At 44.1% G+C, this 25,159-nt stretch overlaps 1 protein-coding gene across 6 annotated transcripts in view; it reads left to right on the top strand.

Annotated features, from left to right (window-relative positions):
- MEI1 (meiotic double-stranded break formation protein 1) overlaps window positions 1–25,159 on the top strand; it is a 38,740-nt gene that overhangs the window by 8,899 nt on the left and 4,682 nt on the right. For 4 of the 6 annotated variants that reach the window (XM_053977592.1, XM_053977595.1, XM_053977590.1 and 1 more), the window contains 19 exons: window positions 759–875; window positions 1,389–1,488; window positions 4,322–4,456; window positions 4,964–5,114; window positions 6,642–6,760; window positions 7,811–7,952; window positions 9,349–9,460; window positions 10,108–10,168; window positions 11,428–11,525; window positions 12,204–12,378; window positions 12,481–12,628; window positions 13,189–13,461; window positions 16,375–16,540; window positions 18,510–18,614; window positions 20,299–20,409; window positions 20,964–21,145; window positions 23,493–23,574; window positions 24,035–24,240; window positions 24,943–25,024. In XM_053977592.1, the coding sequence (XP_053833567.1) occupies window positions 759–875; window positions 1,389–1,488; window positions 4,322–4,456; window positions 4,964–5,114; window positions 6,642–6,760; window positions 7,811–7,952; window positions 9,349–9,460; window positions 10,108–10,168; window positions 11,428–11,525; window positions 12,204–12,378; window positions 12,481–12,628; window positions 13,189–13,461; window positions 16,375–16,540; window positions 18,510–18,614; window positions 20,299–20,409; window positions 20,964–21,145; window positions 23,493–23,574; window positions 24,035–24,240; window positions 24,943–25,024 (2,565 nt within the window). The remainder of the gene's footprint in view (window positions 1–758; window positions 876–1,388; window positions 1,489–4,321; window positions 4,457–4,963; window positions 5,115–6,641; window positions 6,761–7,810; window positions 7,953–9,348; window positions 9,461–10,107; window positions 10,169–11,427; window positions 11,526–12,203; window positions 12,379–12,480; window positions 12,629–13,188; window positions 13,462–16,374; window positions 16,541–18,509; window positions 18,615–20,298; window positions 20,410–20,963; window positions 21,146–23,492; window positions 23,575–24,034; window positions 24,241–24,942; window positions 25,025–25,159) is intronic. The other 2 variants (XM_053977591.1, XM_053977593.1) reach the window with 2 other exon arrangements.

Genomic DNA, 25,159 nt, shown 5'->3' with positions numbered 1-25,159 from the left:
CCTGGTATCAAAGCTGCCCCTGGCTGTTTGGTTTAGAAACAAGGCTGGCTCCATGAAATACACTGGTGCATAATGTGGTGGCTATTTTACACCAGGTGATTTTAGGAGTAGAAGGGGAGAGTATGTTTTCAACTGAAAGTTTAGAAGCAGGTGTCACCAGGAAGAATGGAGTTTCCACAGAGACAATTGGGCCAAGTACTTGAGGTCAAGGTCCTTCTTGCAGGACCTTAGATAAAAGTTTAAACAAACTGGGTTCCATCTCATTCCACTAGATAGTGTATGTTTGCTCCGATTTTGGTCTAGGATTTAGCTTTAGAATGCAGCTATGGGAGATGGTTTATTATTTCTCTGTAATCCCAAAAGACAGAAATACTTTCCTGATACAAATTCTTTGGGAGATGTAAAAGTCACGAGGAAAAAAAGGTCACTGCATCTGTGGTAAAGCTTGCTTTGTGGCCTTGCATTTGTGCCAAAGGCTAGATCCACAATTCAGCTCCTTCCTACTGAGTTTGTGCTGGGAAAATGCCTGCCCACGGGTCTCTGGTCTCCAGTCCCCTCTTTTTGAAGACTAGCATACCCCTGAGCATCTACTGTGTTCTCCATTCCTGCCATTTCATAGTACAGCCCTTCTCCCTGTGGCTGTTGCTATGTTTCCTCGTTTCCTCCTCCTTCCTCTGCTCTGTTCTAGGAGCAGCTGTGCCATGCTGTGAGCAGCCTGCCTCTTACCAGGGTGACCTTGTTTGTGTGTGTGTTTGCAGAGTTCCTCTTTGAGTGTCTCCTGTGCAAAAGTGAAATCCTTATCTGGTCAGTGTACTGCTGCCTGCTCCTCCTGACTGAAGAGCGCCTTTTCTTCTCCAAGTGTCACACAGTCTATGGTGAGTCATCAACCTTTCTGGCAGAGCGACTGCAGTAATTCTTGTGCCTCTAGCTCAGTTCCAGCACTTTACACACAATCACAATTTCCAGTCAGGATGGATAAAGGATTGAAAATAAGTACCTATCAGACATGTTTGTGATGACCAAGATAGCTTGAATTTATAGTGTCATTGTCCTAATGAGTTTCTGATGAGCACTAATTCGTTATAATAACCAGTTATCATGATTGGCACTCTCTGAGTTACTATTAAGTCTTTCTGTGGGTATGTCAAGAGTACATTTAGGAAGAATGGTTAAATTCCTTGTGTTCTTTGGGACTTACCTCCAGCAGTGAAGGTTGAGGCATGTTATGAGGGAGCTGAATGAACATTCAACAGTTCTGGACAGTTGTTTCTGTCAGTAGCTCAGAAGAAGAATTGTTCAAATCTTTCTTCCTTTTAAAAATTAATTTTGCTTCCATTCCGCAATCTGGAACGTTAAAAGCCTCTCTGACTTCTCTTGAATGTGTACAGGCATTGAATCTCTGGTGAGGAGTCTCCAAGGTGTTCTGCTGCTGAACAATGTGGAGTTGCACAAACAAGGGCTCCTGCTCTTCACTGAAATACTGAAACGGTAAGGGAGTATCCTGTCAGGCTTGCAGGCAGAGTTTGGTACCCCAAAATGGAGACTGTGGGGCTTTTGCTTTTAAGATTTTCTTCCAAGACCACACAAGAGTTTTTGTGTTTAAAAGATGGTGCTGAACAATCTCATCTCCTTTATTCTTGCAAAGAAGGGCCTCATGGTTGTTTCTGAACCTCCCAGCTTGTCCTGTTTGTGCTTACATCCACCACTAAATTGTCTTCTTCCTGCTTCCTTGCCAGTGAGGGAGGTAAAATCTCTTTTCAGCTGTAGACAGAGCAGGAGAGAAGGCCAGGAAGGTCCAGGCATATGTGAGCAGGCCAGCTCCTGCTAAGTGTGCCTCCATGACAAAGCATGCAAATTCCATGGCCTCTGGTCTTCCAACATCATCTGAGCTAAATTCAAACTGCAAAAACAAATTCTGGGCTGAAATATTAATGTCTTCTGTCATTTTTTTCCCCCTCTTGTTTTCTGCTAAGAAATAATATACACTGGCTTGTTTTTCTTTTGTGTTCCTGTTCTTGCCTCTATGATCTTGTTCCTATCCTGTCACACTAGTGACAGTCTCATTTTTGCCACTTATATCCCCCAAGAGAGCCCTTGAGCAGAATTTTGGAAATGTCATAGTCAATTTTGTAGCAAGTGGAAGGGTAAAAAGGAGAAGAAAAAGTAACAATGCTAGAACAGTGTGGTGATGCCAGTGTGGGATCTGTCAAAAAGAGAAACCAGGATGTGGGGAATACTAATTACAGCATTTATGCTTGTAAAACAAAGAGAACACTCTGTGCAATTGCTCTAATTTTCTCGCACACCCATTCTGTTTCTCTGAGCTTTGCCTTAGAAATCACGTTTTGTTTAAAATTATCTCATAGTGGGGAAAGGGATCTTGTGCTGGAACCTCTCATCTTGGTTTTAGCTTGCAGCTGGATTCTCTTTTCTAAGTGAGCCACGCATTCTGGCGAGGGCCACACAGGACATACTGCTCCCCTTGGCAGTATGTCAGGAATGTTGGGTAGCTCTCCCTGGAGTGACCCTTGTCTCTGCCAGCATAATCAAAGTGTCAGGTGCAGATTGGGGCCCCAAGATGAGAGGTTGCAGGAAGCTGCAGGAGTGCTGCCTTTCACTGTCATTGCAGGCCCCCAGCTGGGTAATAATTAGCATTGACTCTGTGATTCACCAAAGGCTGATCAATTTCTTTAGCATACTCTACTTATTAAGGAACCCATTGCTTTTATAGACAGTTACAATACAGGTGGACCTAATTGGTCCTCAAGTCCAAACACCATTGCCATTGGCCAATTAAGCAATCACCCTTTGGTAGACAAATCTCCATAACACATTCCATATGTTCACAGCAACATGTGCAGCAAGTGAAGATAAGAATTGTTTATCATTCTTTTCTCTGATCTTCTTATGGCCTTTCCCAGAAAGGCCTGGGAAAGTTGTCGGAAGCTCTCTGTGGCCAGAGAGCTGCTGCCACACTTCACACTTTTCCCCCAGGTCCTGAAGATATCACAGTGCACCATCTTGAAAGTGGGTTTGTGCATCTTTAATGAGTCGGCAATACTCCTCCATCCCTTCTTCCCTGTATGAGTCAGTGAAGACTTTTTTCTTCCTGATGTGTTTTACTTCAGAAGGTCAGAGATTAAAGAAAGGAAATACAGAGGATTCATAGAATTACCCAATGTGAGTAGAGGCAACTTGGAGGTTCAGTGTATCTCTTGTGGCTTGGCTCCAGATGCCCGAGTTCCAGAAGTCTTTTTCCTTGCCATGCCCACCTCACAGCTTTTTTCCTCACAGCAGAATGTGAGGTGGCTGTGAAGCTTGGTCCCATCCCACTGAGTGACTAAAAAGAGTGGTTCTTCCTCTGTTCCCTTTTTGCCATGTAACTGGGCTACTGGTGTAATTTCTACTGAAGTTGACTTTGCTTTCCCATTTGTGCATGAGAGCATGTGCTCCTGGCTTTCTTTAGTCAGGCACGACTGTGAAAATTGAATAACAGGGAATAGTTTTGGCTCCCAAATCTGGCTCCTGTCATGCTGTGCTGCTTTTCTTGCTTCACTTTGGAGAGACCCTCTGGCAGGCTGTTTGTGCCTCTTGTCTGCATGTAGCTGCCTGTCTTCCCCCTGCCCTCCCAACTATAACTGACTTGCCAGGAGCCAAATGAGCACACTCTGCCATTTACACAGCTCTGTCCAATAATGGGATTAATGGCCTGTTGTCCCTCCATGCTCTCATGATGAGGTGTTGGGCCACAGATGACCAAAATGCTCACTGTTGAGAAGGATTGTCAAAACAGTTGGATTATGTTTATTGTCCTGATTACTTTTCGAGTTTGTAAAGGTTCCTGTCCTGGCAGCATCTGGCATTAGGAGTGCCATGAGAGAAGCTATTCTCATGGCATTATCCTTATTTTAGGATGGTGATGTTTGATTGTATACTTAAAAATATAAGTTCCTAGATGAACTCAAAAATGCCAGAGGAGATGGCCTCAACATAGAGTCCTAGGCACAGAGATCACTATATTTTGCAAAGCTTGTTTTTCTTTTGCTTTTCATGACAGTGTTCTGTTCTAGTCACACAGTTAGCCAGGCTGTGGATGTTTTATCATGGTAGTGCTTTAGACTGGCTGAAACTTCTTCTTTATAGCAAACCCTCTACCTGCTCAAATGTGAGAGTACCTCCTGGAGAGCAGCTGGCTCTCAATACTGAAAAAAATGGCTGCAATCTTATGGCTCAGCTGTCCATTTGCTGAAATGAGGGAAGGGCACTACAGTTACCTAACTCTGATAACATTCTCCTTGCTTACTTTGTTTCATCTTCACAGGCAACCAGTGGAAATCAAATTATTCACAAACCGAGGTGTTTGTATAGAAGCCATTGATGTTTTGATGGAGACAGTGAACTGCCCAGTGCTGGAAGTGGCAGTGGAGGCTGTGAAAGCTGTGGCTGCTTTCCTGAGGTAGGCAGGAATGTATTTGCAGACTTTTCTTCAGATAGATCTGTTGATAGCATCTTGGGCTTTGCAGTTCCCTGTGGCTGTGTGGGTGAACGTGCTCTGCAGTGGGATTTGTGGCTGAGGCAGGCGTGGGTACAGCAGAGCCAGCTTTCCACCCACCTCAGGAAAGCTGCCAGAGCAATGAAGCTATGGCAGGCAGCAAGTCAGTGCAGCAAGGACCTAGTGTTCCAGGCAGGCTTGTACAGCAGTTGCTGTAGCTTTGTCAGTCTGTGCCCCATCCAGACTGATAAGAATAATAAACATAAGACTCGGGACAGTCATGGGCTTCCTGACTGTAGGGGGAGCAGACAGAGCACTGGGGGTGGGTTTGGGCTTATGTGTGGGTGAAGGTGCTATTCAGATATTGTGACCTTACTATGCTCTGCTGGAGAGAAGTGGCAGTGGCATATTTCCATCAGAAGAGCAGTTATTTCTGATGGTGTTGCCTTCCTAGTGGAATGTCCCCTGCAGGGACTGTGCATCTTGTGTTTGTCTTCACTTGTTAAGGAAGGACCATCTGAGCTCCCCTCCAGTGCCATATGAAGAACTGCAGAAGCTTCTGGAGGCAGTGCTGAAGCGATGTGCTGACCTTTCCCCACCACAGAGTAGTAAGAGGCATGCAGTAAGTCAAAAGTTGTTGCTTATTGATAGGAACGAGCAGGACAGGGATGATCTTCCTAGGACACTGTGGATGTTTGATATACATTCCACCCCCTTGCTTACATCCCCCGTGGCTGTTTGGTTCTCGGCTATTTCTTTTGATCCTCTTGCCTCAAGATGGTACCAGACTTTAAAGCAGGTGAAGATGGATGCTGGTGAATGATACCTTTCTAAATCAATGAAGTTTTGTGGGGCACTACTTGAGCATGTTACTCTGTGTCCAATACGCCAAAGTCATTTGAACTTCCCTTTCTTCCCACCCCCACCTTTTAGGCTGCGTTGGTTAATCTATTTTTTCAGCAATGAACATTTCTTGTTCTATGTTCAGATCAAGAATGTCATACATGCCCTGTGATCCCTCAGCAAAGGAGTTGTTAGCCACTATTTGAACTATAAATCCTTTCCTGTTCCTGGCATCTGTAGTTAGTGTGGTGTGCTGCTGGGACCTCTGCACTGCTGGGAAGAGCCCCAGGTGCAGATGACTAATGAAAAGACAAGGGCTGAGCCTTCTTGCTGTAGGCTTAGAGCCATGTAGGTTTAGATTGCATACTATTAGTGAGAAGAACACCTCAATGCTCAAAGGAGTAGTAGAATTCCAAATTCATAATGAACTATTTTTAGATCCAAGTTCTGTGGTACCAGATATTGGCCTTCTCTGCCTGAAGAAGGCAGAAGTGCTTTCTGTCCCATAGGCAGATGTTGGCCAGTCAGTTTGCACACACACAGAGCTAGAGCTAGGTGTCCCTTTCAGAATTAGGTGCTTCATAGGAAGGGAATTAGATAGTGAGGATATGCAGGCTGTGTTTAAAGGGAGAAAAGGGGAAATGATGAGACCTCTGACAAGGTATCTCAGCATGAAATGGAGAAGGAGTTCTGAACTGCCAGGGACCAATGTGTAGCTGTGCCCTCCTCTGGTATTATGAAGAAGATCACCAGAACAGGTTAAGGCTTAAAAGCAGATTTTGAGTTCCAAGTTGTTCCCAATTTGGGCAAATGATTAACTCTGACGCTTCAGTTGGCTTCTGGCTTAACTCAGTGGGATGCTGTGTGGGAACAAGAATTAGTACATGGATAGCTGCTTAAAACTCTGAGCCAAAGTAGAAGAATTTCTAAGATTTCATTGCGAAGCAAGGAGAAGAACTATTCTGTGTTGTCTGAAGAGTATTTGGAAAAAAAAAAATTAAAAAGTACGAAGTTTTCTCAGAAAGATTTAAAGCTCTGTTAACTAAAATGCTTAAAACTCAAATCATGGTAATACAGACTCTAAAGATAGGGCAGTGCAGAATTAATGGCTCTGTAACTCTGTCCTCCCTAGGAAGAGCACACAAGCTGTTTTACTCTGCCCGCTCTGGAGAAAGCATGGTAGTAAAAAAATGGTTGTGTGAAGGAGTGAAGTGAAATCTGTTGTTCCTCCTGCTGCTGGTGTCAGAGGAGAAAGCTATTTTTTTCTGAAAGGGGACATAAAATTAAGACTTCTCTTCTTTAACAGGGTGATCTCCTATTCTCAGTGCCTCAGAGTCACCCGGCAAACAGAAATCTTGGTAGAGTTCCTCAGAGACAGGGTCAGTTCTTGCTCAATACCCTGGAAAGTTTCAGAAATGCTTGCAGGTGAGGACAAGTCAGGAAGGTGAGTGGGTGGTGTGTATCCATGTCTGTCCATTCTTCTGTCCTTACAACTATGTTCTTCCATCCAGCCCCACCACAGAAATATCACAGGTGAGTTCAGTGCATAGCATTGGTCAGTGAAACAGCAGAGTCAGGGGTATGTATTAATAGTGAAAATTTTGTGACACCTGGATATGTCTCCCATGAAATTTGCCTGGGACCTATCAGTTTATTTAATGACTTTGGGCTTTGAGAGACTGCTTGAAAATTCACCAAAACTGCTGATAATGTAAGAACTGTTGGAAGGTATGTGTGAAACCAGATTGCTGTGCTATGTGGTGTCACTGCCAGAGGGGATTAACCATTTAACAAATGTCTGTCTACTCCAGATGCTGGCCTTGGATTTGCTTGTGTCTGTGACCTGTTACTGGAAGTGGGTTTATAGGCACCAACTTTACCTCTTTTGCTGGATCAGAGCTATCTGGCACCCTTAGCTGCACATCAGACAGTGGTAGATGAGTTTGAGTATGAATCAGGATCAGGTTTTAGGATTTTCTAGCCAAATTAGTTTTTGCCTTGCATCACTTGGGTTGGCTGAGATAATTCAGACCCAGAGTCTTGAGGTTGTGTTACTAACAGAACCTTTCTGCACTGACCCAGAGTCTTGAGGTTGTGTTAGAGGGCACTCATGGATTTTATATCAGCTAAATGGTCCCTTGGCAGATTTTCACAAGGTTTACTGTACTGTGCATCAGGCACTGTGGTATGGCTGAAAACCAGTCTTGCCACACTAGAGCTTCCCACACCACATGCTTTCTTCACAGAAACGAAGTCTTCCTTTCCCAATGTGTACTGTTGCACAATCTTGATGACTTTTGATAGCTTTGCTCAAGAGGTAACTGAGTGTGGTTGCCAGATTCCTCTTTTTCCAACCAATTGAGTGTTTGTGGGTCCTTTATGGTGAAAATTGTGATTAAAATGTAGTGTCTCCTGGCTTCCTTTACAGAGTGAGGAGGTTTCCTCTTTCCTCTGTTATCCACTGTGTGTTTATAGGTTAGCAGTGGAATTCCAAGGTGACTTCATGGCCCAGGAGAATGCTTTCACTGCCCCCAACTCTGAGAGCAAAGACACACTAAGCAACTTCTCCGAGTTCCTGTTGAGGATTTGTGACAGTCTCTGCATCCCCATGGTCATGGTAGGATTTCCTTTGAACTTGGTCTGTTCCATGGGTATCTGGAAAGGTGCTTTCAAGCACCAAGAGTGGGTTACACAAATGTTTTTTGGGGAAGAGGGCATGTCGAGTAAACCAAGAACAACTGTGGCATTTGCCACTCTTCCACAGCCAAATAGGGAATTACATACTTCATGCAAAAGGTAGTGTATGCTCTTAGAGGGTGCTGAAATTCTTAATGTTCCCATGTGGATGTCATTGTCTTTCTTCCGACTGTGCAATCCCATAGCCTACCTACCATGCTGTGGGATCCATTGCAGCTCCGGATGTGTCAGAAAATGAAGTGAAAATGCCTGAACTGTTGTTTCCCCTTCTGCCGCTTTTTCAAAACTTGCCTGTGTCCCAGAGAGCTGCCATGGTTTACACCTGCAATTTCATTTCTATGCTTCTTTCCAGAAGGTACTGATGAGGCTGCCCAGTCTGCATGGGCAGTATTAAGCATTGTGCCTCAGTAAGGCCTGTGACATGATTTAAAAAGTACCTGTGGAGACTCATGAGTGCTTTAGTGCTCCATACAGGCCTTGTCCCTAAGACACTTCAAGCAGAATTGTCAAAACAATGGGACTTTTGTTGTGGTTCCTAACATTTAGTAAAGTTTCCCTGTGCTTTGTGACAGGTACAGGTGTATGAATTCTTGCAGTTGTTAGGAGCCTGGAGATATTTTGGTTGGTGTTTTCCTAACCAATCTCTTGTTAGGCAGCTGCAGTGGCACTGCTGTTCTTCTCCCTGACAGGAGGGTGCAGTGCACGTCCAGTTTGGCAAAACTGGAGTCAGTGTGCTGTCTCTTGCTCATTGAACTTGGGTAAAAATTAATGGACCATGAGAAAATTGTCCAGTGACCTTCAACAAGAGTGAGTTGAGTCATTCTGTTCTAAACAGTTCAGGGCTGGATTCTGTAGAGAGCTCAAATGCCTGTGTTTGCCACTGCTCAGTGAAACACTGAAGCACAGGTGTTAAGTGTTGCTGAAGTCAGCTGCACTTAAACATTTGTTCTGTGTTGTATAGGAGAATTAGCCATCTGACCTGTAAAAGCAGTAACTTGCAGGGCAATGTGGGCAGTAGTGTCAGTCACTGTGCATTAAGGCCTAACTGGTTGCCTGCTGGAATCCAGGAGAAGTTTCTTGTCTGGTGCCATGTCTTGCAGAGTTACCAGCACAGCTCATAGAATTAGCAGGGGGAGTGTTGCATTCCAAGTGCTCTGTGAGCCTGCTCTGCTGCCAGGCATTTAGGTAAAAGAGCTGCTACTCCATTTGTTTGGATTTAGAAACCTGACTTTCTGGGCAGGCAGGAGGCTGGGAGAAAGCTGCTGCCTTCAGTGTTTATAGCAACTTGTGCACCTGATGTATTTGTCTTTCCACAGAGCTATCTGGAAAGGGCTGTCAGCCCATCAGTGACGGAGGTTTTCATCTCAGCACTCAATACCCTCTTTACAGTGGTGCCAAGCATGCGGAATAAGTTCTCTGAGAAGCTGGGTATGAGGGTATTGTGAGATCATGTTCTCTGTGCTCTGAACTGGTAGAACTTGCTGCTACTGCATATTACTGAGGCAAAGAGCCTAACATTTGGACTTTATGTGGAGGATTCTATTACAAGTTTATATGAGTAAGAATAGAGTGCATAGTCATGTTCAGCAGGATGGAAAAGTTATTTGGTCTAGCAATGATGATGGTACAGGTTTTGTTTTGGATAAGAATGTTGTGTCAGCTTTATCCTTCCCTCTGGAATAATTCGGAATTGAATTGGCTGTTCCTGTAGACAGGGATTATGCTGGAATTGTTGGTAGGATTTTACTATGTAGAAATCCTAGTTTAGTCTATGTATGCCTTATTCTATACACATCAGAGAGGTGATGTAGACAATTCCTCTGTTGTAAACATGTGAAACGGGCAAATCCTTACTTCTCCTCCTGAGAAAACAAATGAATCTCAGATACTCTCCTCACACCCAAACTTGGAGTAGTTTACTTTTTGAGAGGGAGCCTAATATATGTATTCTTACTTAGGTGGCCTGCCCTCTTCACCAGGCTTATATGGAGATGTATGGGGGTGGTTATGGGACCTGCCTACTCTTATCATACATGTTCTGTGCTCCTTTGACATCTGTCTCATTTTCTGTCTAGCATCTTCGTCCTTCATCCGACTGACACTGGAGCTCAAGGCCAGATATTGCTCTGTACAGAGGTATTGTGATGTGTGTATTCTAAGTGAGCCAAAAATTTCCCGATGGGAAAGTAGATCATGTCTTGTCTAATACACCTGATTAGGCAAGACGAGAGGCTGAAAGACTCAAGAATGGTTGTGTCTTACTGAAAAATGTAAATGGTTACTGACAATGGAAGAGCTTGATGTGGGAAAAGGGAGAAGCAGTTTGGTAGGGGGCGGATGGATTTACACAGCATTGTGAGAATTCTGTGCTCTGTCATGAGTTGCACAGATAGAGATAAAGCAGCCTGACTTTGGAGTAGTCAGATCAGTGGGAGTTCTGAAGAGAAGTATCAGTAGCATCAGTTCCATCTGAACTCTGACTTCCTAAGCATTTACTACCACTGTTGTTGTTCCTCGTGGTGTGATAATATATTAGAAACGGGGGGAACAAGGATAACTTCAGTAGCAGACATTGCAAAAGATCTCCTGTAGTAGAGGTTATGATTTCTAGGTTGAGGAGTATTTGAGGAGACTCTCTGGGGGTCTGCAGAGATGTTTTACCTCCTCTTTCTTGTGATTGTACCTCATTAAAAAAGTCAACAAAACACACAGCACTCCTAGTCCAGTTTACTAGTGTGGAACTTCCAGTGGGGGCATTTGTACCTGTGAATGGTGGTGGCATTTGTACCTGTGTGGTGGGAGTGGTCTAGGTTTCTGAATAGAGCACTGTGCTGCGCCAAGGATGGTGTGTTACAGATGTCTGCTTTTGTCCTGTTCTGCAAGGAAATGGTTGGAGAGAGAGAAATACCTGGAAATAGCTGTCCTCACCCTTTTAGTTAGTATTTTGGCATTCTTCAGTGTTCATCCCTGTCCATGTCATTGCTAAAAAAAAATCGAAGCGTTGTTTGCCAGTGGAATCATGTATGGTGAGCTACCCTTAAACACCTCCCGTTCTCTGCAGTGTTAGGGCTCCTGTCCTTACAGGACTCCCAGTGTAGACAAGGTGTGATGGTTGTGAGAGTACCTCACTGTATTCACATTGGCCCAAGGTATGAACATGTTCAGTGTTGTTACTGCACACACCCACCACATCTGTGAGCTGACAGTCCACTGGGAACTCATAATTTTCCTGGAAGCCTAGGTTGGCTCCTAGAGTCTTCTTGTGATGGGGCAGGTGCTTGTATTGGATCATTCAGTAAAATGAAGTTCTGGCAGACAGTGTGTTCTGGCAGATATCAGAAGTAGGAAGAGAATGTTTCTAGCCTCCTTTACTGTCTTTCTGCTCTTCTTCACAGTAATCCTGTCCTGAATAACACCTGTTCCAGCTTCCTCTGCAGCTTATGCCTGAACCTTTACTCAGCCACAGAGAAGATGAGAACTTCTTCTCAGGAGGGCAAGTCTGGGGAAAGAGAAAGATTGCTTCATTTAGTTTGAGGCATTGCCACCCTCTGTTTAGGCAACAGGTGGAAAAAAAATTAGAAAAGGACAAAGGAGAAGGGAAGGGAGGACACACATAGCTTGATTGAGATTTTTTTTTTCTTCCAGCTTGGTTTTAAGCTGGTCAGCACAGAAAACACTCAGAAAATGCCTTTTGGAGAGTTTGTAACCCTACCTCAAGGAATGCATTTCATCTACCTATGGTTTTGTTTACCTGGGGACATTTATTAGCACAGCTGTGCATGCTTAATTGAAACAAAATTACTTGACACAGTTAAGTGGCATATCTGCACATTAAGGTAATTTTTTCGCTCCGGTGTATTCTATAAAGCTTTCCTGTGTATGCTGTAACTTTGCATAATCAATAAGTTCTAAACAAATGAGATGAAAGTTTCTACATCAGAAAAGCCACTTTTCCCATTTGCAGTGGTTGGTCACCATACAGACAGCATCAGCAAAGGGCTCAGAATCTCAAACAGAAGTGTCTTTTCATCCTTAAAGCCAGCTCTGTTAAATCAGATCTCACACCACTACTGACGCCAAATCATAGAGGTGTGCTTGGTGTATGCAGACTGTGGAGTTGTTCTATAGATGTTGCTGATCATTTCCTGCCTGCTTATATTTTTATTTCTAGAGCAGGAGATGTCTGAGCTCTTGCAGAAGGGTCTGCCTCAGTTAAACTACACCATTGCTGAAAGCCTTCTCCTCCTGTCTGAAACCCCTGAGCCTTTCTTTTTGGATCAGTCTCTTTGCAGCCACCAGCACTGTTTCATACTACTCTTATACTTTGCCTATACCTTTGGGGACAGGTGAGCCAAGACTATACAAAGCAAGTGGCCATTACATACCATGTATTGGTGGGTAAAGCATGTCTGTTGTTACTGTTTCCACTCCAATCTCCTTCAATGCAGGTTTGTTCCAGATGCAGAATTATTTCTAGCTGTAAGAAATTTTCTCCTGTCAGCACAGGACCATGGAGACTGTTCCCCTCCACACATACTCAGAGCTGCACTTTACCTCCTTGCTGTCTGTCAGGACAAAGGCAAAGCCCTGGACATGGTAAAAGATTTCATTCCTACTTCTTGGAGCCTTTTTGTTGAAACTAAGGTTTCTCCCCACTCACATCAACCTTCTTGTAGGAAGTATTTCAGCATAGGGGATGAGCAGTGAATGAGTGAAGACTGTGCAGTGCATCTACACTCTGGAAAGTTAACTATGAAAATCCAGAGGGGAATATAAAAAGATTTGACAGAATAAACTCGTGCATATGTGGGAAGTGTAACTGCGTTGGATAGACTGTGAATTCACATACAGAATATAATAAATTTCATAGCTCAGTCTCCCAAACACATCTCCAGCCTCTGCAGCAAGCTTTCTAGTGTTCCCATATGGCTTTTTGCTGCTGCACAGTTTTGAGCTCTGTATAAAGCCTACAGCTTTCTTAGCCTTTGTGATGCAAAAGGGCTTCACAAAATGATGTTTAACTGAGGTGTTTGATTGTCTGCTGAAAAGGCAGTGTGACTGTTTCTTGCAGTAAAGTCTCATCACTTCAGGTGTTTTATATTCAGTGTTAGTGATTATTTTGTTCTCTGCCTCACTTCCCCTTTCTTTCTTACCAGAGGTCTTTGTCTACCATAAGAAGGATCCTGGATAATCTTCCAGATCTGAGCTTGGTCTATGTCCATTGTCCTCTCCTGCTGAAATTCTTCCTGCGCTACCCTGAATTCATGGGGAGATTTGGACACCAAGTCCTCCAACTCTGGTTTTCCTGGGAACACTGCAAGCAGACTGAGGTTGAAGAAGTTGATTTTGGCTCATCCGATCAGCTGAACAGTGCTAACCCATTGCTTCCCATTCTGAAGAGCAATTCCAGCATTTTGCTTATTTTACTGGTATGTGGCTTTCACAAGGACAGGCTGCTATCTTGGCCTTGATTTTGGGGGCTTTTTGGTTCTTAAAGCTTTTGGTGATGTTACAAAACCAAGGATTTTGATAGAAGGGGCCATGTGTGTATATGTAGACTTCCACCCGCCAGGGAAGCCTTATGTGGAAAATGGGACCTTGTATGTGTGTTATCTCTTTCTCTGTCGTCCATCTACTGTGACAGGAAGGGATCCTCTGAGAGTTGGCTGGACAGGGATCTGAAGAGTTATGCTGATGTACGTCATGAAAAATCCTGTTCCTTCCCCTATCCACATACACAGCTGGGTACTTCAGATTCTTCAGTTCCAGCCTTTGAAGAAGCTGTTTTGCAAATTTGAGAGCAAAGCTCTGCTACTTGCAGATGAGAACAAGAACTTTGAAAAAGCAGTGTACAGAGAACAGATCTTGAGGGCACAGCTTTCTGTTTGTTTGAGGTTTTCATTTTGTCTCATTTTAACTGGAGACTCTTGTCAGAGAATTTTGAAGTACTCTTGAGTTTTCAGGACTGCAAATAACATGTTTTATTACTCTTAAAAGATAAAATAAAAGTCTTATGACGGGGAAAATTAATCAGTGCAGGAGAGAAAGGGGCCTTGAAGTAGCAGGCTAGTGTGTTTGCCTTTAGCTGGTGTAATGAGCTCTGTTAACCCATGTAATCATGACACAGTTGTGTCCTGATGGCTGCTTAGAGGCCTTTTCTCTCTTCCACTGTTCTCACCTTCCCGTCACCCCTCCCCATCAGTGGCCTCTTGTCCCATGACATAGTAAATAATTGCTAACTTTCTCACAGAAGAACATGAGATTTGCCTGTAAGGGCAAAACCTAACAGCTGTGAGATTTCTTCTCCAGTCTGTTAGAGAAATTAAAACTAACTACCATTGAGAAGGCAAACCGATGTCAGCAGATGGTAAAGAAGTAAGAGGAAGCAAGGCTTGACTCTGAGTGGGCATCCATTGGGCATTACAGAACGTATTTGTTCTGATCTAAGAGGCTATAGCTGAATTTTAATATCTGATGTTACTGAAATGACTGCCAGGAGGGCTCTCACATAGGGCAGTTCTTTCACAGTAGGGATGATATTGCAGAGTAGGTAACAACATCCAGGCATTTGATACCATTGCAGAGCATTAGTAAAAGTGAGCAATGAGTTTAGATATCAGGACAAATTAAGGAGGTGAGGTGTCCCATGAGGCTTGTCTACACTGTTACTTTTGGCAGTAGTTCTGGAACTTACTACTCCATAAACTGAAGCAGGTCTGTCAATAAGCAAAACATAAACGATGTCTCTGTTGTAATAAACCACAGGCTTGGACAATTCACCTTTCAGTTGTGGAAGAGCATAATCAATCTGAATTTAGATGAACTAATAAAACAGTGCAATATGCAGGGATAAATATACTGTCAGATGTAAAGAAAACTTATGAGATGAATAACCTAAGCCTCAAAATGCACAAGTGGAGTGGAAAGGCCTCTGCATGGTACAGCGAAACAAAAATGAATGTCCTTCCAAGGATGACTTCTTTGCTTATCTGTTTTAAACAATTGCCTGGATTAGATATAACAGATGGTTAGTGACTTCATCTGAGACCTTGAGCTTCTGGGTAGGAAGGAACTGATTAACACAACGGTGCATTTGCCAGGACCAGAAAGGCTGTAGCCATAGGTTCATATTATTTTGTGCTCTGTGTGTTCATCTGGATACAAGTGTAGTCATGATGACATGTTGTCCGACTTGCCTTCTCCATGTTCCAGGTCTGAGGTGCTCCTCTCTCAGAGAACAGAGATGTTAGATTACGTTCCTGAACATCATATGAAGCAGATCTATGTCAGCAGAGATGATTGTGCAGACATCTCCCTGCCCTTTATTTATGAAAGTCTCTGCTAGAGGCAGGAATTCGGCTCAGAACTAGAGAGCTTTTTATGGCACAGCCAGCCTGTTTTTATCTTATTTGCTTTCCTTGGGTATGGAGTCCCACAGCCATTTTCTCTGCATCGTTGAAGTCTGGATGCATTACTGCTGTGTGATTGGGGAAGGCAGCTGGGAGAGGCAGCAAGCTGTCCAGGCAGGCTGTAAGCTCAGTTGCTGAGACCAGTTTCCTGTTTACCTCTTCAACTCTACTGTTGCAATGCAGTAGCCAGGTCTACTGCAGGAAGAGAGGAAAGGTAGTGCTGACCTAATATGTGTTGAGATGGTCATATTATGTCAGCACTACCAGGCATTTTCTGTCTGATATTTATACAACTGCCTCTGTACGTGCTGTGCAAGTGAATTTAATGTAATGTACCTCAACATGAAGACTGCCCAAGTTAAGCCTACTGGCTGTGGGATTCAGCTCAGAGACTCCAGACAGAGCCCTGTAGTCAAGAGGCAAGCTTGTGAGCTGTGTACATGACTCTCCCCTCTCCTGTGATTGATTGCATGCCCAGCTTACATATGTTTCATGCACTTTAGTTATGTTACTACTGCACATACAAGGCTGCCAGTCTTTTGAAAGTTAGGAACTATGGACTGACTCATAAGCTTGATTTTAGACAAGCATCTTTAATATGCAAGCTGATTTTTCAAAAAACAAGAAGAGCAGAGGTGCCAGAGATTCTGCTCTCTTGTTTAGGTCTCCCTTGTCTAAAACTGTGACCTTAAATGTATGTTACCCTTACACTTACAGAGCCAAATCATTCTTTAAATGAGATTTTACTCAGTGGTGCCTAACAGACATGAGTCCTGCTTTATTCAGTTCTCTATTTAATCAGGACATACTTAATCTTAATGGTGCTTTATTAGGCTGTTTCTCAAGGCACCAGATTAGCATAATTGTATTAAATAGTGGTGGCTTCTGCCTAATCAGGGTAGAAAGGTAATGTGTTTGTTTCTTCCTTTGGAGGACCTGGTCAGCTCAAGCTCTGTGGAAGTGGCTTGGAAGGTGTTGATGACTCTAAGAACCTTTCTGGAAAGAAATGAGGATGTCCTTGTCTGTGATCTGCTTCGGAGCCGATTTTTACAGATTCTGCAGCAGCTTCTGGTAGAGAGCAGCTCAGCCACCCTACAAGGTGACCTCACCTCTGACTTGATCTTGCTGTAAGATCAATTAGCTGTAGGGACACAGTCTGGGATAGAGTGGTTTTGGACTGCTGATGTAGCTTCAGTACTTAGCTGCATGAGGAAACTTATGGACAGAACTGTGCTAATTTAGTTCCCTTTTTCAGAGATTCATTTTGAAGTGAGAGCCATTTTTTCTCATTTAGGTTGTTCAGGCTTCAAACTGTGATTGTTAAACCAAGGCAAGGTTCTTGTGTACTGCTGTCAGGGTTGAAATAGAGAGCTGTGCTTGTAAATCTTCCTGCTTGAATGGGGGCCCAAGTGGTGGCTGAAAAACATCCTCCTTTTTGCCTCTTCTTTGTGTGAAACAGCTGGATGTGCCTGAGTATACACAGTTCCCAGGACACAGAAACCAGGAGCAAGGATTGAATCATTCATGATATTGATCCCCAAACAGGGACTGTGGTATTGCCAGATCTTATAACTCTGTTAAATCTCTCAAAGGGAGCAAGGCTGTGACTGGGGAAATGCCTGTTTTTTTTACTAGCCGTACCTGTGATGTTGTCCCACTAAGAAAGATATTGTGCAAACCAGTCTGTGAGCTTGAACTGAAAGAGGGAGCAGTGCTAGGATGTCCTTGGCTCCTTTAGGATTGGGAGTTAGCACAACTTTTACTTGTTCCTGAGGGGGCCACTGATGCTTTTAACAGCTTTGCTCTGTTTCAAAGTGTTTTGTTGTGCAGCAGTTGGGATGGAGACAACGAGAAGGAAAGTGGTTTTGCCTTACCTCCAGTGAAGTCAGTAGGCTGGAGGAGGGGCACTGAAAGCAGGAGCCTGGTAGAGCATGAGGCTACAAGATCTGATCTTGTTTGGAGTTGTGCACATTTGAACTTATGCGTCCTTCTGCTCCTGATGTATTCATTTCCTATAGGGAGTCAGACCTATTCCTCCAAACCACTGGTGATGGAGGTAGGACACTGAGCTATAGGAGCTTTTGCAAGATTTGAGCCCTTCTGCTGCTGCTAATATGTGTACCTCTTCTTTGTATTGCATCTTGAACTTGTAATGTGACATCCTGGCAACCCATCCAGAAAGTCAAACACCACATGTACTCTGGAGACAGACTTCCTTTTCTCCCAGTACACAGACAGCTCTCTGAGGCCTGGGGTAATCCTGCATCCCTATTCAGACAGTAACCTGATTTTAGACAAAGAAGAGGCCCAACAGTGGGACCCCATCAGGAATATGTTAACATTAAAGACACCCATAAATGCTTCCTCCTCAAAACAGAAGACTCTTGAGCCTTTGTGGAAATGTTCACTGAAGGTGATAGTTCCTTGCTGTAGGTATTGCTGTATATTGAGCACAATACAAAATCTTTACCCCTTTACAGCACTGCAAAAAAGTGAATAGTAGGGAAAGGATTGCTCTGGAGTGTTGGGTGGTCTAAGTAGCTCCATTTTCCTTACATACAGGCCTGCTGTGTGGGGTTCTCACTGCTGTCTCTGTCCTTCCTTGTGGGATAGAATGGACAACATTTTTCCAGTCTCACAAGATGGAGGAGAACAAATGCTGTGCAGCTGAGCTGCTGTTGAAAGTGTAACAGTGATGGTCAAGTGGGCAGGAAGGGAGCAGTCTAGAAAAGGGCTAATGACTTCTCGTTTATTAGCAGTATCATTTTCAAAGTGTGAGGAACATGCTCCCTACATAGCTCATGATGGGTGTGAATGACCCTAGCCTTTTTTTCCCCTCTTCTTTAGTTGCTCCTAAAATGGTGTTGGCAGGATTCAAGTGTGACTCAGGCCAAGCAAGAGTGACAGAAAGGGGACCTGATCAGAGGGGACTGTAGAGATGAGAATAAAGTTGGGGCTGTGTGTGTGTGTCCTTATTCTGGAGCCAGAAAATTAACAATTCCTGGTAGACTTTAAGGTACAACAGTTTGGAGTTCACTGACAAGCTAAGCTGTCTGTGCCCTTCTTAGCTAACAGGAACCTGCCTATTTTGCTGAGCCTTCTTTTCCTGGTGCAGCTGCGGAGCAAGGGCATAAGGGAGCTGGACAGCACAGACTTCAAGCTGCTTCACCAGAGTGAGTATGTGAATCCATCTTCTCCCAGGGAAGTGTTTGTTAATTGTTCCATAATAGGATTAGGGGCTTGCTCTTTGTCTTTTGAGAGAAGATTGACCTTGCATTATATTAATGGTTGCTTTGAGATGCTTTCGTAGACAGAGCCTTGTAAAGAGTTATGGTAACTAATTCAGTTGACAAGACCCAGGTTCTCTTCCTCTTGCTTTTACAATACGTTTTTATTGTCTGAAACCTCACAAGGTGGCCAAAGTATTCCCCTGACCATGACATGATTTCAGGGTCAGTGACTGTTGTTGGTTTGGCGCATGACCGCATGGCTGGTGTGCTTCCTGATTCATCCTTTCCTGTCCATTCTTGCTATAACAGTCTTGCGGGATTCAGGCCACGATCTTGTCGTGTTCATCAGCTATCAGGAACCAGCAGTCTAGTGAAACTGGGCTTTCCTTGGAATGTGAATCCAGAGTATATGGCCCCCAACCATCTGCATGGCTTGCCCACTCCACCCCAAAGACAGAAGAGCAGGCTGTGTTTGTTTACCATACCATAACCTGCTACCTTGTCTGGTGATCCTTACTTGGTGACTTCTGCCTTCTTACTTGGCTATTGGAGGTTCATACAGGCTGTGAAAAAAGAATAGATACCAAGAGGAAAATTCAGCTGATCCTCTCATCTCTTCCCTGCTCTGACAAATTGGTTTCTCCAGCAGACTTTGAAGGACTATCCCCTTCAATTTGAAATGTTTCATACCTCAGGGATACCTGTGTTGCCCTTGTAAAGAAGCGGCATTTCTCATACATTCATTAGCTGAGGGAACTGGGGGTGTGGAAGAACCATGGCCTCTTGATCCCAGCCCTTTTTAGCTGCTGTGATTTTAAAACACAGCTCAGCTTCTGCCAGGAGTCAGAAGCCTCTTTTGCTCTTGCTTTCTGCTTTGTATTTTTCTGCACAACTGTCTCCCTACCTCAGCCACCCCATTTATTCCCTCCTTGCCCTCCAGACTGTGTTCTCAAGGGGTGGATGTGCAAGACACTCTTCTCTAATGAGGCCTCTTAGATGGAAGGGCCGTGTTGGTGCATGTTTTTTGAGAATTGCTTACTCAAACTGTAAGCTCTCCAAATGTTCTCCAATGGCAGTTTTGCTGAGCCCTGCGATCCTGGATTTCCCTCCCTAACTCTTACTAAACATTGTTGCTAAGTGTTTGGTGGTTACAACAAACATGACATTTTACTCCTAGTGTGAGCAAAGTTGGTGAGAGTGGAGGAGCACAGCTCTCCATGGCTTTCCCCAGTCTGGTCACCATGAGAGACAGTTACATTGTTGTTTATGCTTGTTCTAGTACTAGAATCAAACTCACACTGTGGAAACAGATAACTCACACTGCAGTTTTTTTCACTGTGGAAACAGATAACCTAAAGTCTATTGCTCTTGGATTCATTACTGCCTAATGTGATATATGCACTCTAATATACCATTTTCAATTCCCCTCCCCACTTCTGCACTCATTTTCCACTGCACTGTCTTCTCTAAAGCAAACACTGTAGAGCAGGTGCCTGTTGCTTTGTCTGTGCCATGCTCTGTTTATTTTCACTTTGTCTGAATTCCCTCCTCACTGACTGACTTCTTTCATTTGCTGAGGTGCTCTGTTAAGTTGGTGTCCTTGTTACACCTGTTCTTCTGTTTCCAGTCTGTAATCTCTGTGGGAAATGCAATCCAAGGGACACTGACCTCCTGCAGCCATCCTTGAATTTTCTGTACTGGAGCCTTCATCAGACAACACCTTGCAGTCAACAGAGAGGTGAGGGAAGATTGTATTGATTGCTAAGTTAATTTCAGTGAGGTTGTAGCTTGACAGTCAGAGTCTGTATTCTAACTGTCTTAGCAAGTAAGGTGGATGTTTCCCCATCCAGACACAGCATTATAATTAGAGACCATTTCGTACTTTGGATGAGATTTTTTAGGTTGAGGAGTTTGGTTTGGTTTTGCTGCCTTCTAATGATTCAAGAATTGGCTGCTGATAGACAGAATCACTATTTTTCTTGCCCACAGCAATGGGCCTTTTATACCTAGCTTGAAATATCCTGGTATTATCATAGTTCAGAAAAATTAAACAATACTAGGGAAAAGCTCTAACTGACTTTTCTATTGTGTTGTTAGCTGATTAGCTGGCTGAGCAGTTGCTTATGCTCTGGGCGATAAATACCAGTAGCTGGACAGCCTCACTCAGATGAGCTGTGGCAGCTGGGCTACCTCGCTGAAGCAGGGGTGTGCTCTGCACTTCTGTTGTGCTTGTCAAGCTGGTTTAACCTGTGCCACCCCATCACCCTCTCTGATTATGTTTCTCTTATGCAGCAGTGGCTGTGCTGCTCTCCAATGTGTCCTTGCTAGAACTCCTGCAGAAGGTTTTGGAATGCACCTGGCTGTGGTCCCCTCCTTCCAGACCTGCCTGCCTGTCATCTGAGGATGCCTTGCTGTGCTCTGGATGGCTGTTGGTGGCATCCCTTTTGCTTTATCAGCATCGCTACAATACTGAGGTTAGAACCACTCTAGTGTTCAGAGTCAGCACATGGATAAACCTTAATAATAAATATGTGTGTGTGTATATATATATATATATATATGAAAGTATTTTGCTTTGGCCTGTAATCTGATTGTGTTGATTTCTCTTTTGTTATTTTCCACAAGTTATTCCCTGCTGCACCTCTCCAGCAGGACTGGAAGCTAGCATGTCCCTGAAGGTCTGAGACACAAATCATTCAAGAGTTAAAGAAGGGTGCAAATCCTGTGGGGAGAAGTGCATACTCAGCCTTCCTGATCCAAATCACCTTCCCCTTCAGGACAGAGCAAAATAGATTTAAAAACCTTTCTCAAGGGACGACTGGGATGGAAAGGCACAGCTCCCATGTTATAAACTGCTTTTTTGTTACTAAAATGATCAGTAGTGGAATAGAACCTATTATTGGCCAGCAAGTGTTCAATATTAGCAAGCTCTTATGAATGTGGGCAGCTGTCATTGTATTTGATGCTTTGCAGTCCAATAAGACTTCTAAGCTGGAGTTGTCAGCTATTAATGGAATTACAAGTTTGAAGGAAGCATTTTCCAATGCCAATACCAAAGAAAATGTTTCCTTTTGAAGTATCTACCCAGACCTCTCTTGATGTGGAGTTAGAGAGGATGTCATGAGTTGTGAGCTCTGCTCTTGCAGTTATGCCCAGCAGAGTGTGCTGTTTGGAGTTGGTAAGCCTGTTTACAGATGATAAAATCACATTAAGGACATGGATGCATGTGCACAGAAAAGTAAGAATTGGATTTCTAATGCTGAGGGAAGATGTTTTCCAGATCACCAGCCCAGACCAAGTCTGCACCCATTACTTTGTCAGCCTGCAACCTCTGCTTAGGGCTTAGAGCATGATACTCGTACAGACTGTCAGCTGTGGGAATGCAGCCTGGCCCTGCTCTGTGAGCTGCTAAGTACAGCCTGCCTTCTCAGTTTCTAAGTCAGGGCTGTGTCTGGTGCTGTGCCAGTGCCAAACAACGTTCTAGTGTCAAATGTCAAGTATTGAGCTTCGTCTTCTGGGAGTGATGCTCTCAGCTCATATTGATCCTTGAAGTGCAATCATTTAGCAGCTTATAAGCCTGTTGCTTGGTTTTATCAATACCACTGGCTTGATGTGCTATGATATACAACTCAGAAATGTGTTTGCATCAGAGATGAGGACAGAAACTGCAGATACAGGTGGGAAGTGGAAATAGTTCAAGACTGCTTCAATGTTTCTAATCTTCAGCTTTTCTAATTGTCAGTGTTTCTAATCTTCTGTTGAAGGGGAAGAAGCAGAAGAGTAACTTCTTTTGCTTCTTTCTGCCGTTCAGTGTAGCTAGAGCTGCACAAAGCATCCTGGAGACTCTCATAAGAGCACCTTTGTGGCTGTGAATGTGAGCTGATGATGGGCTGTCTCCCTGAGTCTGCAGTTTTTTAGAGGAGAACAGTGGCTTCAAGAAATAAATGGCTGCATTCATCTCAGGCTGATGTTAATAGTGAGGATTTGTCTGGCCATAGCCAACTTACATTTTAACTGTGTTACTGCTGCTGGCTTTACCCTGTGAATAAGCAGGGCTCATGGATGGCAGGCTATTAGAGGCTTTGGCTTGTCAGTTCTAAGATGAGTAGCCACTGCCACCATGTTGCAGGAGCTACTCCTAGTTCTCTTTGGAATATTTAAAGGAATCAGCCCTGTGATCCTTATGTCTGCCTTCCCATATCAACTCTCTGGCTTGTTGAAGAGTTTGAACTCTTCTGGTGTTCTCTGAGGCTTCATGCCCTTGCTCTTGAATGACTGTTCTGTGAAGGAAACAATGTATTGCAGATTTCCCTTGCAAGACAATGGTTCCTATTTCACTTAGTTCCCAAGTCCCTAAACTCCTCTGCCACTTTCACCCATGCAATGGTTCCTATCCCTGGGCTCTTGGCAGGCCCCAGCTCCAGCAGGCAAGGACAGCTTCTGGCCACTGCTGGTTTTTGACTGCTTGGCTCCTCAGTCTTGCTGCCTGGCTTTGTGGCTAAGGTAGAGCCACCTTGATGGTGGCTGTTTCTGCCACGTCATGTGCTTGGCAGGCTGACAGCCACATGACAGAGGTCCTGCAGGGAGTAGTGACAACAAGACTGTGGTTTGGAAGCTGTGCAGCTCAGGCTAGTGGTGAGGGAAACATGTGGGTCCAATGATGTAACTCTCCCTTCTGTGTCAGCCCCCTGAAACCCTGTTGCTGTTCCCTTGGTTTTCAGTGGTCATCACTGGATACTGTCTAAGAACAAGAAGTACATAATGGAGCTTTCTATCTGCTCCAAACTAGCACTTTTTCTCTTCTATTTAATTCTCTTCTAGGTTCACCAGACACTCTCTGTAGACCTTACAGAAGTCCTGAATGCAGTCATCTTCAGGAATAAGAAGCCAATCCTGCTGTTAGGTATTTTGCATCTGTTAGGGGGGTTTGTCTGGAAGCAGCCACTAGTACCATTATACAAGCAACAAGGGAGAACTGGTGACTATGGAATGGGATGGTGGGGGTGCTGGAGGGAATCTGGAAACTTTGGTCCATATGACTTTGTAAATGTGTAACTGCTGGTGAGAAGGGGCAAAAGGGAAGTTCTGTAGTTCTTCTGTGTTGGGACAGATCTTCTTTGGAGGTTGGTAGTGACATCTGGAACTGGCTGTGAACTTTGTTCGTGTCTCAGGGAAGGAGAACAAAGAAACTTATGTTGCCATTCCTGTTTACAGCTGTCAGCAGCTGCCAGACAACTCTGGTGGGCTATTAAGCTCACATTTTTGTCTCGTTGCCCTCTCCCATGCTATTGTACAGGCACCAACACACAGGGTAGAGCAGAGAAAAACACCGACGCACACTAATAAGCATCTTCCCTGTCTAGTGAGCATCATGCAATTCCTGAGAGCCGTTCTGCGACAGAACTTCTCCTCCTCCCTGCTGGTGATTGTTAGCCAAAACACAGCCCCAAGTGCTGCTCAACCACAGCCATCATCCCTGCAGGACAGTGCCTTGCACCCCCTTGCCATGCAGCAGGTCTTCTCGCTTGTTGTCAGTCTGCAGAACCTTCTGGTGCATGTCCAGTTGCAGGTATATAAAATATGACTTTTGGAACAACAGTAGTGCTGGGCTTCAAGCAGGAGCATTAACCTGAGGAGAAACCACCCTGCTGCAGATTCAAAGGGGCTGCCTGCTTTTTGTTCTTCTCCCTGCATTTTCCACCTCTTACAGATTTGTGTTGAGGAGGAGGGAAAATGCTCTTGCTGCAGCACAGTGCAGTGAGAAAGAAGGTAAATCAAGCTATGCGGTGCTCCCTGCTGCTCAACTGAGTAGCTGAAATTCTGTGTACTAATGACAATTTCTGTCTTCCCATCTCTCTCTGCAGGAATGCCACATCCATAGGGACAGATGTGGGAAATGTATAACAAATCCCAGTCCATCCCCCATGCCCCTGACAAGGTGCTTTTGGGGGTAGTGAGTGCATCAGCATACATTTAACTTGCTGAAGTGATGCTGGGCTCCAGGGCTAATACATGAGTTTCTGTTTAACTCTTAAGCTGTGTTGGGCTCCTATCTTTATTCTTTGGAGGCTGTTACTTATTATTTTTAGTCTCAAAAGAAGTAGTTGTATCTCTGTCTGGCTCCTTGGTGTGACAGATAATTTGCAGCACACTGCATTCCTTGAAGGAGATTAAAGGTGTTATTTTCCTGTGCTGCATGCTCTTCTGATCCTGACACTTCATGAAATTTCCTCTTGCAATAGCTCTTGACTTTTTTTTCTTTCTATTCCAGAAAGACTTGCTGCTTTCTCCGGCAGTAGTTGCCTGCCTAGAAACCTTAGTGGAATATCTGTATGTGAAGAACCAGGATGTTGGTAAAGTCTTCATGCTCTTTCTTCTCCTAGTTCCCCTCCTGCAGGGATTTTGAGCTCTTTGTTCTCTGTCCAGTAGCACTGTAGGAAAATGTGTTATCAGTTTATGCCAAACAAGAAAAATTATTTGGGTGCCTA

This window comes from Vidua macroura, chromosome 5, assembly GCF_024509145.1.
Source record: "Vidua macroura isolate BioBank_ID:100142 chromosome 5, ASM2450914v1, whole genome shotgun sequence".
NCBI classification, from domain to species: Eukaryota; Metazoa; Chordata; class Aves; order Passeriformes; family Viduidae; genus Vidua; species Vidua macroura.
The sequence above is the reverse complement of the archived record's forward strand: the minus strand, read 5'-3'. Positions and strand labels throughout refer to the sequence as shown.